Source organism: Apis florea, unplaced genomic scaffold (assembly GCF_048593485.1).
Source record: "Apis florea isolate Af1SG1 unplaced genomic scaffold, ASM4859348v1 contig_2190_pilon, whole genome shotgun sequence".
Lineage (NCBI taxonomy): Eukaryota > Metazoa > Arthropoda > Insecta > Hymenoptera > Apidae > Apis > Apis florea.
This window is the reverse complement of record NW_028256541.1, coordinates 54503-72327: the sequence shown is the minus strand read 5'-3', so window position 1 is coordinate 72327 and position 17825 is coordinate 54503. Positions and strand designations below refer to the sequence as shown.

Here is a 17825-nt window from a genome sequence, read left to right as displayed (position 1 = left end):
GTACAAAAAAAATTTAAGAAATTTAATTTTAAATTTAAATCACTTTTTATTTTTATTTATTTACATTTACATTTAATTTACAGACAATATAGAATTTTTTCTATTGCACATAACTTAGAAATCGAAATGAATTTGTCTCTGTTTTACTATAATATCTTCAATTATACTTCAATTATATATAGAAATTTAATATTATCAAGTAATATTTATTATTAATTTTATTTAAATTTTAAAAATATTAAAATTTTAAATTTTTAATATTATTAAATGTTAAAAATGAACAAAAACTTAACAACGAATTAAATTCATCCTCAATCTCTATATTTGGCTTACTGTGATAGCTGTTCTATCCTCTTTTAGCATTGATTTATGCAGGCCGCGACCCTGACGAGGATAAGCTTTGTTAGCAGAACGCCACGGGGTTATTCCTCTTCCTTACCCCTGCTTCACGTCGACAACCCTCTGCACAGGCGCGTGTGACGTAGTCAGAGAAAGTATTGCCAAGGGTAGCCTCGTGCGTGAAATACGGGTTAGTGGGGCACAGGCGTCGCGACGCCGAGCATCACTATCAGTATTAATCGCTTAATCTCTCATGGTTGGTCTTCATTTAATAAACTTATATATATAAGAAGTTAAGAAGATAATAATGATAAGTTAACGTGATAAAATAATTTAAAAAAGAATTAAATGTTTCGATGAAATCACGAATGGGATACAGAGTTATTAAAAGAGATGGCTATGATCCGATGCTGTCTTGAAACGGAAATACCTGACGTTTTTGAAACACTCGTACGGAAGTGCACTGACCCAGGCTGTGAGTACTATGATTGAGTCCGTTTGTACTATGATAAAATAGTAAAATAGTACTTTTTTTTCCAAATTTAATTTAGTTGAAGACGAAATCTTAAATAAAAGATTTTTATTTTATATATTTAAAAATAATTAGTTTAGGAAATATCATTTTATCTAATTTTTCTCATAAACACAATAACTTTTATAAATTTCGAATTTATAAACATATATAAAATATAATATTTCTTTTTATAGAAAATTTCGTATTAATTCAAACAATTTATTAAAAAACATATGATTCCATTTAAAAAAATAAAATTAATATCTTTTATGTATCTATTTAAAAAAACAATAACATCAGAATATGCATCTTTCGAAATGCATCTCTCTAACTTTCATTTAAACATTTCTTGCAGCGAATAATATTAATAACAAAAATGAAAATAATAATTTCAAATGAAATACTATATGAAGTTTATATAAAATAGTGAATATTACTTATATTAACCATCAATAAATCGAATAAACATATATATATATATATATATTTTTTTTTACTGTAATCAAATTATTTATAAAACAATTACTTTATTCTTGGAAAATTTTTATAATTATAATGCTAAGAAAAAATAAATATAAATGCAAATGCGTTAAATTTATTTAACAATCATTGTGAATTATAATCAACAAAAGCGCATGCCTATTAACTATTAAATTTTTATCATTTATTTGCTATAGATTTTACTCCTGATATTAATCATAATTAAAAATTTTATGAAATAAATTAATTATCTTTAAATTATATAGATTATAATATTTAACAGAATACAATATTATATAATACAAACTTTTGATATCTTTTAATATCAATGTAATAAAATATTTTTGATACATTTATAAGACAATTAATTATATTTTTATTTAATGCTTAAAGGTTTTCTATTTTATTTTTATTGAATATTTTTATCGATTGTAATTAATATGTTAATAAATTAACAATAAATTAAAATAAAAATATTAAAAATAAATTAAAAAATAATAAAAATTTATTAATAATTTATACAAAATTAATAAATTTATTATTATATTATTATATTATTATTATATTGTAATAAAATTCCATTTATGTATATGAACTTATTAAAGGACAAGTACTAAGCTGTTTATATAATAGCCAGCTAGGCTTTTTCATCCAATTAAAAATTAGAAATTCATATTCAAGGATTTCACAAAATATTTTTTCTAAAATACATAACAATATATCATAATATATATCATATATATTGTATGTGATATAATTAATGATATATATATATATATATATATATATATATATATATATATATATCATATATACATCATATATATTATATATATATGATATTACAAATTTAAAAACAATTTTTGCAACTGTTATGTTTAATGAATTAATTTTTTACTATTCTATATTATAGATTATATATATAATGTATATTTCAAATTATACTTTAAAAATGTTTATATAAATAGAGTGATATTCGCCGATAGTTTGGATAATCAAGCATTTTCATATAGAATTTCGTTTATATTCGTTATATATATTCGTTCATATAATTCATATAAAGGAAGTTTACATTTTAAATATATTTAATTGTTTAAACTATTTATACAAAATTAATATATGGAAATTTATATATATATATATATATTTATACATATTGTGGACACAATGTGGATGGATCAATTCTAGAAATCAAAATAAAAATTGATATATAAAAATATTAATTAAGACTTGTTTAGTAAATTATAAATAATAAAAATTTGCGAAACGAAACAATAAAATAATAAAGTAAACAATTTTATCTCCATCATCTATCTCTCTAACTTCGTCTTACCTCTAATACAAACTTAAATTGCTTATAATTATAATAAATGATTATTAATAAATAAATCTCAATTGACAATTTTTATATATTTATGTATCAATTTTTATATTTATTTTTGACTGTAGAATCGATCTTTCAACTCCATAGATTTCCATCAATATATATTAATATTTTATATAATATACTATATATGTATAGAAAATAATTTTCATATAGCACATTTACAATAGTACAATAGTACATTTATAGACTAGTATTGTATATTATTGATTTTTGAAGACTATATTAACATCTTATAACGGAAAATTGTGAATCACTTTGACTGACAATCAATCGCTCATGCGTTTATCTTAAAATAGTTTTTTTTTATCGGACACATATTAACATACAGAGTGTTTCAGTTAATTCGATCATTTCGAATAATTATTAAATGATTTTACGAAAATTGAAACATGGAATTTTTTTATAAAAAATTAAGACATAAAATTTAAATAAATGTATGAATTTTTTTTATGACTGAAAATTTTTAAAAATTTCAAAATTTCATCTTAATTTTTTTAAATGCAATAACCTATTTTTTATATCGTAAATCAGTAATATATCAAATTTTACATAAAAATATATTGACTTTTATATATTCTAAATAAACGATATATTTTATATTCTAAATATTCAATATTCTAAAATTAACAATATATTAATAAAATAATCATTAATATATATTTATTATCTGAAAATTAAAATAAAGTATTTAAACTTATATCTTTCAACTTTAATATAATCTATTTTAATAAAAAAATAGTATTTTTAATTATTTATGAAAATGTACTATATTTGCTTGATATTTTTTTGTGTCGATAATGAATTAAAATATATTTTATTTTTTAAATGTTTTCTAAAATGAAAATCTAATAAGATCTAATGGCTATAGAAATTTTCAATTCAATTTTCGCGACTGATCCATTCATTGGAAAATTATCTCTACAACATCTATCGTAATTCTTTTATATCTTTGATAAGGAAACTATTATACTAAAATCATCGATAATCGATATCCATAAATGAATATATATATTTTGTAACGAAATCTTATAGTAATATCTTTAAAAAAATTTTTGTATTTCCATTTTATTAATTTTATTAAAAATGTTAATAATCAATTTGTCTAATGCAAACATTATTTTGTGATCAATAATATGTATTTTTTAAATTAATTCTTTATGATTATTAAAAATCGCCTTATTGGTATACTTATAGAAAAAAATTTATTAGTTATTGCAATATGTTTCATAATTATTCGAGATGATTAAATTAATTGAAATGCCCTATGTATATATATGTATATAAATTACATTTCTTATAATAAAAAAATGAAAAAAATGCAATTCATTTTTACTATGTATGCAAGATTTACTTAGGAAATAACATTTAAATTTTTTGCATTCAACATACAATAAAAAATTTTAATTTTTTGTTAATTTGTAAAATTCGTATTTCGTTCGATAAATATAAAAATCTAATCTATAATATATAAAAAAAAAATACAATAATGATTGAATTATAAAAATTTCATAATTGTTTAGTAAAAAAAATAAAACTGAGAAAAAATTATAGAAGATGAATAATTAAATAAATTTTGTTTTAAATTTATTAACGTTGATACGATTAAATGCAATAACATAATTTAATTTATATTTTAATAAATTAGAAAAAATTATATTAAAAATATTTAATATAATTTATGTTTAAAAAATTTTAATATTGATCAGATTTCAAATGATTCAATGCTATTATTTTTTTTAATATGTTTATTATAATAAAATATGAGTAATAAAAGAATAAAATGTATATCTATAATTATAGAATAAAATAGAATGAAATATGAATAATTAATTAATATCAATATTTTATGTAAATAAAATAATTATTTACAATATTACATTGAATGTAATATATAATTATATTAAACGTAATAGTATTATAAAATTTTTATTAAAAATCAAAAATAATTATAATAATAATAATTTTATAAATAATTAAATTCAATAATTCTATATTTAAATATCATAATAATAAATAAATTGATATAAAAATTTTAATTCTAAAAAAATTAATTTTATAAATAATTTCATAAATAAAATAAAAAATATTAAAGAGAGATATATAAATAATTATTTATAGACATTAAATATAAATAATTAACAATTCTTTATAAATAAGTCTCGCTTGCATATTAATACATAAACAAAATATACATATAGACAAAATTCAATATATAGTATGATTTTTTACAAATAATTTGAAAACTAATTATAAAAAATTTTAATAACGATCACATTTCAAATTTAAAATGTTTAAAAAATGTGAGAACATTCATTAACTGAAGATTTCTGAAAATTGAGTTTTTTCTTTGCAAAAGTTTTCGTTATAGTTTTATTAACAAGTTATTAATAAAAAATGTTGATCAATTTCGAAGCATATAATTGAGCTACATTGGCTATGTGCTATCAATTGAGTACGAACAAATCCAAATAACATATATGGAAGAAAACATATTGAATATTATTGTTTATTAATTATTCGTGATATAATTTTTTTATATTGATAAAAAAATATTTGTTATGTTCAATATACTTTTTTCAACATATATTAATTGTTCGTGCTCGATCGCCTGCAAATAGTCAATGCTACTGTCACGGTTTGATTGGGTTATGCACTCTGTGATTAGCTAATGTTTTTTTTATTAATAACTTATTAATAAAATTATAATGAAAGTTTTTACAAAAAAAAACAACAATGTTGTTACTTCAGTTAAAGGATATTTCCATATTTTTGGGAAACTCTGTATATAAAAGAAAAATGATATTCTACAACATACTTCAAACTCTTTAAAAATAAAAAGCTAATCAATAAATTCACTATATTATATTTTTATTTATATCTTTAATATCATATTCAATTTAATAAAAATTTGAAATCTTTTATAGTAAATAATAAATTTTTTAGTAAATATAGATATCTACATGTACATATAGATATCTACATATCAAAAAATACATATAATGCTGCCATCTTTTGATTTTTCTTATATATTAATCATATCGATTTCTTTAGATCGATAAAAACGAAAGAAATATTATCGATTATTTTTTTTTTGTGTAACATTTGTTTCTAAAAACAATTATAATTCGTCTGTGATATAAAGATATAATATACTATAAAATATTTATTATATATTTATAAATAATTGTCATGTATATTTTAATTATTATAAAGAATTATATTGCACAATATTTTACAAGAAAGTAAAAATGACGTACAAAGAGATCATATAGGGTTTTTTATTGCTTAAAAATTACGTACATATTCTATTGGTTATATCAGTCGATCGAAGTCTGTCCGTGAGTACAGTTCAATTGTAACGAAATGTTTGGTAAGTATCATGATTTATTTTAAAATATGTAATTTATTTGTGAAATTTATTCTGTTTTATTATATTTTATTGTTTTTATCGTTTATTTGATACACTTTACGGAAATATGTTTTTTAATATTTTTTTTTTATTTATATCAGGTTGTTGTTGGTGTTGTTCAGCTTTGCGTCCACGATATAAAAGACTTGTCGATAATATTTTTCCAGTAAATCCTCAAGTAAGTTTTTAATATCAATAAAAAATGCTTATAATTTTTGTATACTTTCTTTTCTAGTAATTTTTCATATATATTATATACAAAATATAGATAATTATTTAAATATAATTTATTTAAAAATATATAAATATAATTTTTTTCATTAAATAAAAATATTTATTAAAATTATAATTAATTTATATGATTATATTTTGTATATTTTATATATACAAAATTAAATATTATATACAAAATTTTATAATATTATTCTAAATTAATCGAATTTTTTATTTAATAATTCTAATTTACAAATGTCCCATTTAGATAAAAATATATCATTATAAAAAATTCATCTATATAAGTAAAAAAAAGTATTGAGCAAATTTAAATTTATTAATACACCATTAAAATCTAATTTTTAATTCAATAGTTTTAAATATTAATCTTACTATATAAATAAATAAATATTAATATTTTTGATAATATAAATTAATTTTTATAATTAGGATGGCTTAGTAAAAAATAACATGGAAAAACTGACCTTTTATTCATTAAGCAGTCCAGAAAAACTAGACAGAATTGGAGAATATTTATTTCAAAGAGCTTCCAGAGATATTTACAGGTATGATAAAAAGAATTTAAATAATAAAAAATTGCTTATAATTAATTTAATAACTATAAAAAGTATATATTCATGTGATTATATAAATTCTTATTTATTTATATTATATATTATATATTCTTATATATTATATCATATAAATAATTATATGTTATATATGTTATAATTATAATTATTAATCAATTACTTTGAAAAATCTCATTTAAATATATTAAATATTTTCATATTTATCATTTGTATTAAATCATCTTCATATAAAAATTTTAAAATAAACACATTTATAATATAGGAGAAGAAATGGATTTGTGGTCATTGCAATGGAAGCAATGGATCAGCTTTTAGTAGCATGTCATGCTCAAACTTTAAATTTATTTGTTGAAAGTTTTTTAAAAATGATACAGAAATTATTGGAATCTACAGATCCACAATTACAAATATTAGCAACACAATCTGTAAGTTTCATTAAATAATTTAAAATATTATATTATATTTATATGTGTGTGTATATATATATATATGAGAATTTTATTTAATTTATTAAAAATAATTTCATTTTTAACATCTTTTAATTCAGTTGAACAAAGTGCTGGCTTCTTCTAGTTTGTCCGGTTTGCCAACATCGAGCAAGATACGCCGTCTTATCACACACGTTACGATTTCTTTGTATCAAAATACTCTGCAATGTGCCACTCAAACCACAATGACCCTGCAATTCGCAAACAGATAAGACTTGCTGGAATTCAGGGATTACAAGTATGATTTTTATATATTCACATATCTATAACTAATAATTCAATAAATATATTTTATATTTTATGTATTAAAGTCGAAATTAGATATATATTTATTTTGAAGATATAATATATCATAATTAATATACAATTAAATATCAAAATATAATTAATTTATTATTATATGTTTTCATTAAAACTAATGAATTAAAACTAATGCAGGGTGTCGTAAGAAAAACACTTTCTGATGATCTGGTAGAAAATATTTGGGAACCTGTACATATGGATAAAATTGTTCCATCATTATTATATAATATGCAGAATTCAAGGTAATATAAAATGAATATTTATATTTATTTAGAATACTTATATTCATTACTGTAATATAATTGATTACTATTTATGTAATAATTTTATTTTATAGATATTCTAGTAAAGAAGATACAATGCAAAATAATCCCACAGAACAATCTGATCCACCACAATTTGCAGAAACTTGTATGCGAGAATTAGTTGGACGAGCATCATTTGGTCATATTAGATGTGTTATTAGACCTGTTCTAAGGTTTGTTTTTAATTAATAATAATTAATTGTTTAGAATTTAAGATTTGTCATTTAAAGTATAAATTATTTCATGTATAAAATAGTCTAATCATTTTGTCCATTTTGAATATTTTCGTTATTTGTAATAATATAAAAAAATTTTATATATGATGTTTTTATTTGATATGAGGAAAAATATAATATAATGTATTTTTGTATGAATGAGCGCATTGAGACATTTTAAGGTTATTTGCATTTTTTTGTCCAAAATGCTGTAATTTTTTTTTATATCTACATGATAACCGCTTTAAGACCAATTCAAGAAACTATTAAAAAATTCAAAAAATCATTTAAAATCAAATCTGCTTATATAATATCATTTTTATTTTAGAGAAAATGTATGAAATGTTAATCATTTACAAAGTTACAAGCTTTGAATTATTGTTGAACATGTACATTTTATTTGTTTTTTTTTATTTTTTAACATAATTTATTCTTGATAAACAATGTTTTTAAGACTTCTTCCCAAAAAAAGTCCAAGTTTAATTAGAAGTTTAATTAGAAGATCAGTTTTAAAACTGACTCTGTTCAATCTTCATCCATTTAGATAAAGTTTATTTAAAATATTTCTTATTTTTCAAATGTAATGCGCTGAGCATCCATTATGTTGCAGTCATATTATTTAATGATTATTTAATAAATTAAAAATGCAGCATGTGTTGAAATAAACTCAAAGAATAAAATATGTATATGATTCAATAATTCAAAGATTACAACTTTGCATTGTCACAAATAATCAACAATTTGAACATCTTTTCTAAAGTAAAGAAAACTATTTCATAAATAGATAACATTAAATAAATGACCTTGATAATAGCTCGTTAAATTGGTTAAAACGATTATCATGTATTAAAAAATTTATAAATTTATATTGATCATATCTTGATCAAAAAATACAGATGATTTTGAAATGTCTTCAACACATCTATTCATACAAAAATCAAATTATTTTTCTTTTTCATAAAACGAAATAAAATTTATTCATATTATTAAAAATAATGAAGATATTCAAAATGAACAAAAGACTATCTTGTATATTTTTTCTTAAAAACAAAAATAATTACAAGTAATATTTATTAAAAATAAAAATAATGATATAAAAATTATTTGCAGACACTTAGATAATCATCAATTATGGGTTCCTAATTATTTTGCAATTCATACTTTTAGAATTATTATGTTTTCAATTCAGGTTAGTAAACAATCAATAAATATTATTATTATAAATATTATTATTTATTAATAAGTATTTGAAAAAGAAAAGTATATAATTATATATATTTTTAGTCACAATATTCTTATACAGTTGTGGAAGCATTGATGACTCATCTTGATGATCATTCGAAATCGTCTCCCAAAATTCGAACAAGTATAGCTGATACTTTATCTAAAATTATTTCAATTGCAGCTGGTGAAAGTGTTGGTATGTTTTAATAAAAAATAATAAAATAAATTTGTATTATAAAATTAATAAACATAATATTTTTTAAAGGTCCTTCTGTTTTGGAAATAATAAATTCTCTACTATCTCATCTTAGAGTTAGTGTAACAAGAAATCAATCTTCAAGTAATGATGAACAATTATATCAAGAGGCACTTATTAATGCCCTTGGAGAATTTGCAAATCATCTTCCAGATTACCAGAAAATAGAAATTATGATGTTTATAATGAGTAAAGTTCCATATAGTCAACCAGATCGTATAGTTTCAGTTGGTAAAGGAGATGTATTACTTCAAAGTATTCTTCTAAAATCTCTTTTAAAAGTAATTATTTATTAACACAATAAAAACACAAGAAAATACATTAGGCGCCTGCGCGCACGTGTGTATGTGTATATATGTACATATATACATTACATTTTTATAAATATATTTTAGGTTGGCACAAAATATCAAACTATACATTTAAATACAACATTTCCACCAAGTTTTTTGGAGCCATTATTAAGAATGTCATTGGCAGCAGATGCTGAAATGCGACTTTTAGTACAAAAAATCTTTCATACTTTAATCGATAGGCATCAAAATATTACAAAACTCGCAAAACCTACGTAAGTTATAACGAATATTTTTAATTTAAATTATTGTAATTAAACAAATTGAATTATTTTAAACACAATTTTATATTTAATAGGGTAAATGTTGCACAACTTGATCTTACCATTGAAAAAGCATCCAGGCCAGACGTGATCTTTATTCGTAAACATGGCCCTGAAATCTATTTAGCATTATACGAATCATTAGAATTGGCAAGTAACAAAGTTGAAAACGTGGAATCTATATATACAACATTGGCATTACTTGCCGTAGAATTGGCTTCAGAAGAAACAGTATTAGAATTACTAAGATTAGTACTGAGTCTTCAGGATTTATCTTTAACAAGTGGCCAAATCAGTATTTCGTTGAAATTTAATTTGCACGCTATTGTCATAAGTTTGCTTGTATTAATATCTTATGTTTGTAATATTACTTCACTTATGGATTACGCAAATAAAGTAAGTTACAACTTATTTCATTCTACATGTGCAATAATTCTGGTTTTTTAAATTTTTATTTTTTTTTATTTTTAAGATTATAGAAATGCGAAAGGAAGCATCTCATCTTTTACCTGATTTACAATCTCAGTATGATATTGGCTTATCTTCTAGATTATCACCCGTTCTATTAGTCGATCAAACCGTTTTAAGTGAATGTTTAAAAGGAGCTGGTCTTGACAGCGGAAAATTGCAACAAGGATCTGGTTATAATAGTATTTCATTACAACATCGGTAATTATTTCAATTTAAATTTTTATTTTCTTATTTTATTAGTTAAAAAATTATCAAAATTTTATTTTTCTCTCTTTAGGCATTCATGGGTCGATAGCGGAAGAAATTCATTAGGCGATATTAATTCTGGTGCCGCGGAATTAGATAGTGGTGGTTCATCTCCTGGTGTTCAAAAAGTACATCTTTGCATATATTTTTAATTTATTTGTATTTTTCTAATGATTTATTTTTTTATAAAATGTTTTTTTTTTTTTTTTTTAGAAATTGCCAGGAGAAGAGTTAACTTTTGAAAGTATGAAACGAATTCTAACTGAAAATAACAATAATCATGTAATGGAAGAAGAAAAACGATTACAGTTATCGCATTTTTTTAGAAACGCACCATTTCAAGATTTGGTATCAAAAACACAACCAAAGGTATAATAATAATAATAATAATAATAATAATAATAATAATAATAATCTTATTACTTTACTTTATTATAAAAATAAATAATTTTACAGCATGATGTTTTACAAAGTAAACTATCAGAAATATTTAACACATTATCTGTTGATCCACGAAATTCAAATCAACCAGGACCACCAACAGATACGAAACCAAATCAAGCTCCAGCTTATGAAATACATTTCCCAGAGTTGTTTGTTTATTAAAATAATTTTTCTTTATTATGATATTTTTATTAAGTTGGACTTTATACAATTGTTATGTCAATTATAATCGATTTAATTCATTTACATTAATATATTTTTATGTTAAAAAATAATATTTTTACATAATTTATTTGATAAGTGCAATGATACTTAAAATTAATTATTATTATATTATTAATATATGTATATATGTATTTTTTTAAATATTTATAAATTATAAATATTTATTATTAATATTTATTTCTAATTGAAATAATTATTTCAATTTTGATAAATTTATTATCAAAAATATTAAAAAAACAATTCAAAATTATTTTATTATTTATAATATGTAAACTAGTAATATGCAATTCACAAAATAATCTTTTTTAAAAATTCATTATATAATTTGATATGTTTGTATATCAGTATCATTGATATACATTAATATTATATTTATAAATTATATGATATATTTTCAATGTTATTTTTATTAATAAGATTTGTTTTAATAACTTGCCTATCACTAATATAATATAATATAATTAAAAAAACTTTAACAAAATTAATTATTTAAAACATCAAATTTATTCAAAATTGTATATATAAATATAAAAATTAAAAAAATTTAAATAATAGATAAATGTAACTATGGGCTAATAAATATATTCATATACTTGAAGACAAGATAGTTTTTTTTTTATTGAATATTTCTGTGTAAATGTTCATACTATTACATTACCATTATTACAGTATTTCTTTTTGCATCATTGAAAGATTTTGTACAAAATATCCAGGTGATTGTTTATCAAGTACTAAGTAATTGGAATGAACACAGATTATTCGAATTATAATTTGAATGCTTCAAAATTTATTTTAATTCAATTACTCATGATATAAAAATGCAAATAATTTCAAAATGAATATAAATTTTAATTTAATTACAACATAAGAGTGTGAAAAAAATATTTTAATATCTCACATCATATAATTGGTCATTGATGATTTCTGAGATTTTTAATTTTAATTTATAATATATATATCTATGCAGAATAATTAATGAAATGCAGAATTAAAATTTTAATTTTTTTTTTTTGCTTTTATTTTTATGAGCAATTAAATTAATACGCGAGACATGCATTCTCGTGCAATGATTGTTTAACATAATATAATTCGAAGCATTTAATTTAAAAATCTGTGATTCCGATGTATACGGCCAATTTGATATACTTGAAAAACACTTCAAGGCTCCACCTTTAATAATTCCACATCAAAGATGAGAACAGCATTTGGAGGAATAGTGTATCTATGTCAAGGATAATACTATAATAGCTAAATTTTTTTTATATAATTAATAATATAATTAAATATTATATTATTAAAAAATTCATTTAAGAGTAATAATAGTAGTAATAAAAAGCATTATTATAATAGTTAATTTAAGAAATTAATACATTTCACAAAGTATGAAATTTATTTTATTATGATTTATCTATATTTAATTCTGAAATTATGAGTAGAATAATATTTAAAATGTTTATTGTATTAAAGGATATACTCCAGGATGTCCTCGGCTACCATAGGCAAAATCTGGCGAACAAGTTAACCTAGCACGTTCTCCAACACACATTTGAGCAACTCCTTGGTCCCAACCTTTAATAACTTCTCCTTTGCCTATTTTAAATTTAAACGGTACCCCACGGTCCCTGCTTGAATCAAATTTTTTTCCATTGTCAAGGGTACCTATCAAATATTTAACAGTTAAAATTTCAGTTAAAATTTAAAATAATCTATGTCAACAAATAAAACTATTTTACTTAATAGGGATATTATAATGTAAATATATTTTACATTTAAAAAACAATGTAAATCTGATTGTTTTTAAAAATTATTATCAATATATATATATATATAAAATTTAATATATATAGTATATACGAAACATTTTAAAAATATTTACCTGTATAATGAACAACTACAGTCTGTCCAGTTTTCGGATATGTCTGGCCTATATAAATAAAATATAAGAAATTTGCATTATAAATGAAAAGTATAAAGTACTAAAACGATTTATATTTTTTAACCATATTAGATAAAAATCGAAATCACTTTATTTGAAATGGAATAATTCGAAAAGTTTATGCTTTTAGATATGCAAATAAATTTTCAGGTTGTAAATAAATCTCACCGACTAAAATTTCCGGCATATTTTAATAGCAATACAATTAACAACATTCATTTGAAATTGAACAGAAAAATAATTATCAAAATATGATTTGAAAATGACTTGAAAAGAAACAATAATTAAAAAAGAAAAACGAAAAATCACAGAATAATCGTGAACAGAATAATTACCATCTCCAGGAGAAAGAACTTCCACATCCACGCCCATGATTATTTATTTTACGTTACAGAAATCGAAATCCTAATAAAGAAATAAGTAATTTTTGTTGTACAAAATTAATCAGTTTTTACTGTTAAGTAGAATTCGCATAAATATGATTCTTATAGCTGTAAAAAATGATATCTGTTCAAAGCCGTTCGATGAATATAACAAGATATCCGAAGATACCCTCGGGAAAGAAATTTTAACTATAAAAGCCGTCGTTAGGTTCGCTGTACGTTAGATCTTCCGGTTAATATACGATAATCGATGCGAACATTTCCGATTCCGCTAAATTTAAAATAAATATTATTTCATATTACATGAATATTCATATTCATTTAATCCAATATGCATTTATAAAATTTGAATAAATAATGGTTATTTATTTGTTAATCATTTTTAATATATATTATATAATATTTAAAAAAATAGCACGATTAAATATTACAAACGCTGTGTTAATAATTAATAATAATAATATTAAAAAAAACATAAGTTCTTAATTCTATTCTTTGTTTCTATTTTATTTATATATTATTTATAAACTAATAAGTGATTTAGATATCTTATTATTATTTTACTATTTTATTAATATCTTAATCTAATAATATCTAATTTATCATATAAAATTATTGACAGATAATTATATCACAAATTTATATAACAAAAAAATATATTTACAAATCATTTACATTAAGAACTCTAATCATAATAAAAATACATCTATAATATATTTAAATAAAAGATTATTCTTTCAATTATATATATAAAATTACAAATTTGATATCAACTATATTAATATAGATATTTATTATGTATTAATATATATAATATATAAAATATAGATATTAAAAAAATCAATATATATCAATATATTAAAAATATATATCCAAATGTAAATAAATTTGTTCATTATATATTTTCTTAAAAATAAATTAAGATAAAATATATATTATATATAATAATATATTAGATATTTATATAAAAATTAAAAAACAGATAAATTGATATGCTTGAAAAATAAGTACAGTTTTGTTGCCGCAAAATTAACTCTTTTTATATATCTTATATAAATTTTAAATTTAATAAAATCTTAACTATCAATTAATATTAAATAGTAAGCACTATAAAATTATAGATATAAATTCTAAGAAATTCAATTAGTATTTTTTAAATACTTTTCTACTTCAGAGTATAAGATACAATATTATAATACTCAAGTAAATGCTAACATTATGATTCTTTTTTCTTTGGAATATATATTCTTTCTAATAAAGCTAATGATATATTTCCAGGTATTCTTTGATGTTGACTTATTAAATTATTAAGTGCATCAGCAACCTAAAACAGAAATAATATTTATTTTGTCCCACATATTATTATCGTTTATTTTTTTAGAATAAAATTGTAAATTTTAGTAGTTGCGTTTATTACCTTTATTTGTAACTCTTCCGGTGAAAGATTTTCATCATATGAAATTGGTTTACCAACATATGTGGTCAATTTTACAGGAAAACCACCATAGATAGGTACAAAAGGAAATCTAGTAGCAGCATATATTCTTAACCACATTCTTCTACCCCAACTGATTGTTCTAAATGCTTCTCTAACATTTTTTGTAAATAAAGGTATTATGCACTGTTAATACAAAAATATTAGTATTTTATAACAATAATATATATATATATATATTATATTATAATATAATATATCATACATATCACATATACATATATATCAATATGTTAATACATTTATATAATTCATGAGATATTTTTGGAGAATTAATTTTAAAAGACAAAATAAACACAAGAAAAAGTCGCTTATTTATTTATTAAATTATAAACAATTAAAATTTGCATTAGACAAAACAAAATGGAAATACAATAAAGTTATTTCACGCTGTTGTCATTTCCATCTGATTTTATCTAATGCAAAATTGTTTATAATTTAATAAATAAGTTTCAAATGATATATCAACTTTTCTTTTTGATTTCTAAAATCAATCTTTCAAAGCTTCTTATAAATATATTAATTTTATATATATATATATATATATATATATAATAAAATAACTTACCACTTTAGCATCCAATGCAACTTTTGCAAAACCTACTCGTTTTTTCCACATTAATTGGTAATAAGAATCTCCAAATTGTGCTTCATATACACCACCAGGTGAAATGGCAAGCATATTACCTTCTTTTAAAATAGCAGAGCATGTTTGAATTGTACCAGGTATAACTTTTAATACATCAGAAATAATAGACCATCCAGGACATTTAAAAAGAAATCTATCCGCTACTGTATGAATTAATCTTGAATTTAAAAGTAATATTTTAGATATAAAATAATAAATATCTATAGGAATAGCTCCATGATAATAAACAAAAAGTACTGGTTTATTTTGTGGTATATTTTCAATTCCAATTACTTCATATCCTACAAAATATGTGCAAATATGTAGAAGCTAAAATTAATTATATTTTATGAAAATGAATATATACTTAAATAATTTAATATGCAACATACCATACCAAATCCAACCATGAGCATCCCAAACTGCAGCTACTACATTACGAGCTGCATTTCTCCAATCTGTCTCATATGCATTTCTTAATCTAACTCTATTAAAATAAAAAGCTATTAATTATAATATTATATTATAATATTTATTTATTTTTTTAATATATACTCATATAATTATAACTTACCTATGTAATTTATATACATATAATATTAATGCAGTTAAATATAATAATACCACAATCACAAGAGGAAGTAAAAATGTTATTAAAAGTGGCATTAAAAGCCACGATAACCAAAGTGTAAAATCAATGTCAATATATTCAACTAAAAAAATATATAAATTATTTAGAATATAATCATTATTATTATTTAATATTATATATTATATAATTTTCATAAAATAGAGAAAAAAAATAAAAACTAAATATAATAAATATAAAAATTATAAAAAATTTATAAAATTATTTTTAAAATAAAAAAACATTATTACATATTATTAATAAAAAAAAATTATTCTATTATCTAAACATATTTATAATATTATATATTTTTTCATTGCATTTATTAACGTCAATTTTCTTTTTAAATAAATAAAATTATACTATATCAATATAAAATATATTTACCTATAATATCTTCTAAAATTTTTCGGAAATTGGATATTATGGAAAACATATTTAAATTATGAAAAAGCGAAAATAATGGTAAATATATTATAATTATGAAAAATCTAATGTTTCTTCATCAAACACCCACATATTCAGTATCGATAACAAAACTTTACTCTGCAATCTTTCATATTTTTTATTCCGTTCATTTACATTCCAAAATGACTATCTTTGATTATTAATTGCCTCATAAATATTTCAATATGGGTTGTTTACATTTCACTAAAATATATCACTTTCATTTATTATTTCATAAAACTTTAATAAAATATATAAAGAATTTTAATTATTCTTTCAATAATATTGTATAAATTTTACGAATCGCAAATTTAAAATTTAAAAATTATTTTTATTTCTTAAATACTTGATATAAACAATCACAAATACAACATTGAGCTAACAATATGTATAATTCACTATAATACATCAATATAATCGCAAATTTTTAGTAGCTAACTTCATTTTACATAACTTTTAATTTATATAATTAAATAGAATAAATATTTCATTGTTTTATTACTGTATATTTAAATATTTATTATTTATAAAATAAAAATATTTAAATTTTTGAATATATCTTTGAATATGTATAATTTAT

General features: G+C 20.1%; 3 protein-coding genes across 4 annotated transcripts; 1 reads left to right on the top strand and 2 right to left on the bottom strand.

Annotated features, from left to right (window-relative positions):
• Positions 1 to 611: 611 nt before the first annotated feature.
• On the top strand, positions 612 to 12331 carry stmA (Protein EFR3 homolog stmA). Of its 2 annotated transcripts, none has more exons than XM_086915686.1 (16): positions 612 to 814; positions 6231 to 6307; positions 6793 to 6908; positions 7198 to 7360; positions 7509 to 7661; positions 7862 to 7968; positions 8064 to 8204; positions 9357 to 9435; positions 9531 to 9666; positions 9736 to 10007; positions 10122 to 10294; positions 10378 to 10738; positions 10815 to 11011; positions 11091 to 11187; positions 11273 to 11428; positions 11516 to 12331. In XM_086915686.1, the coding sequence occupies exons 1-16, from the start codon at positions 733 to 735 to the stop codon at positions 11663 to 11665; spliced, it is 2460 nt and encodes an 819-aa protein (XP_086771812.1). In that variant the 5' UTR covers positions 612 to 732; the 3' UTR covers positions 11666 to 12331. The 2 variants fall into 2 exon arrangements, with proteins under 2 accessions (XP_086771812.1, XP_003689777.1); XM_003689729.4 differs by lacking the exon at positions 612 to 814 and adding an exon at positions 5965 to 6090.
• Positions 12322 to 14490, bottom strand: Fkbp12 (peptidyl-prolyl cis-trans isomerase Fkbp12). The gene is made up of 4 exons (XM_003689731.4): positions 14000 to 14490; positions 13605 to 13652; positions 13201 to 13387; positions 12322 to 12944 (listed from the first exon to the last, which is right to left on the bottom strand). Exons 1-4 carry the CDS (start codon positions 14034 to 14036, stop codon positions 12887 to 12889), a joined length of 330 nt encoding a protein of 109 aa, XP_003689779.2. The 5' UTR covers positions 14037 to 14490; the 3' UTR covers positions 12322 to 12886.
• LOC100872277 (DGAT1/2-independent enzyme synthesizing storage lipids) lies at positions 14393 to 17664 on the bottom strand. The gene is made up of 6 exons (XM_003689728.4): positions 17186 to 17664; positions 16745 to 16883; positions 16563 to 16657; positions 16111 to 16472; positions 15465 to 15668; positions 14393 to 15371 (listed from the first exon to the last, which is right to left on the bottom strand). The coding sequence occupies exons 1-6, from the start codon at positions 17232 to 17234 to the stop codon at positions 15264 to 15266; spliced, it is 957 nt and encodes a 318-aa protein (XP_003689776.1). The 5' UTR covers positions 17235 to 17664; the 3' UTR covers positions 14393 to 15263.
• Between the last annotated feature and the right edge of the window lie 161 nt (positions 17665 to 17825).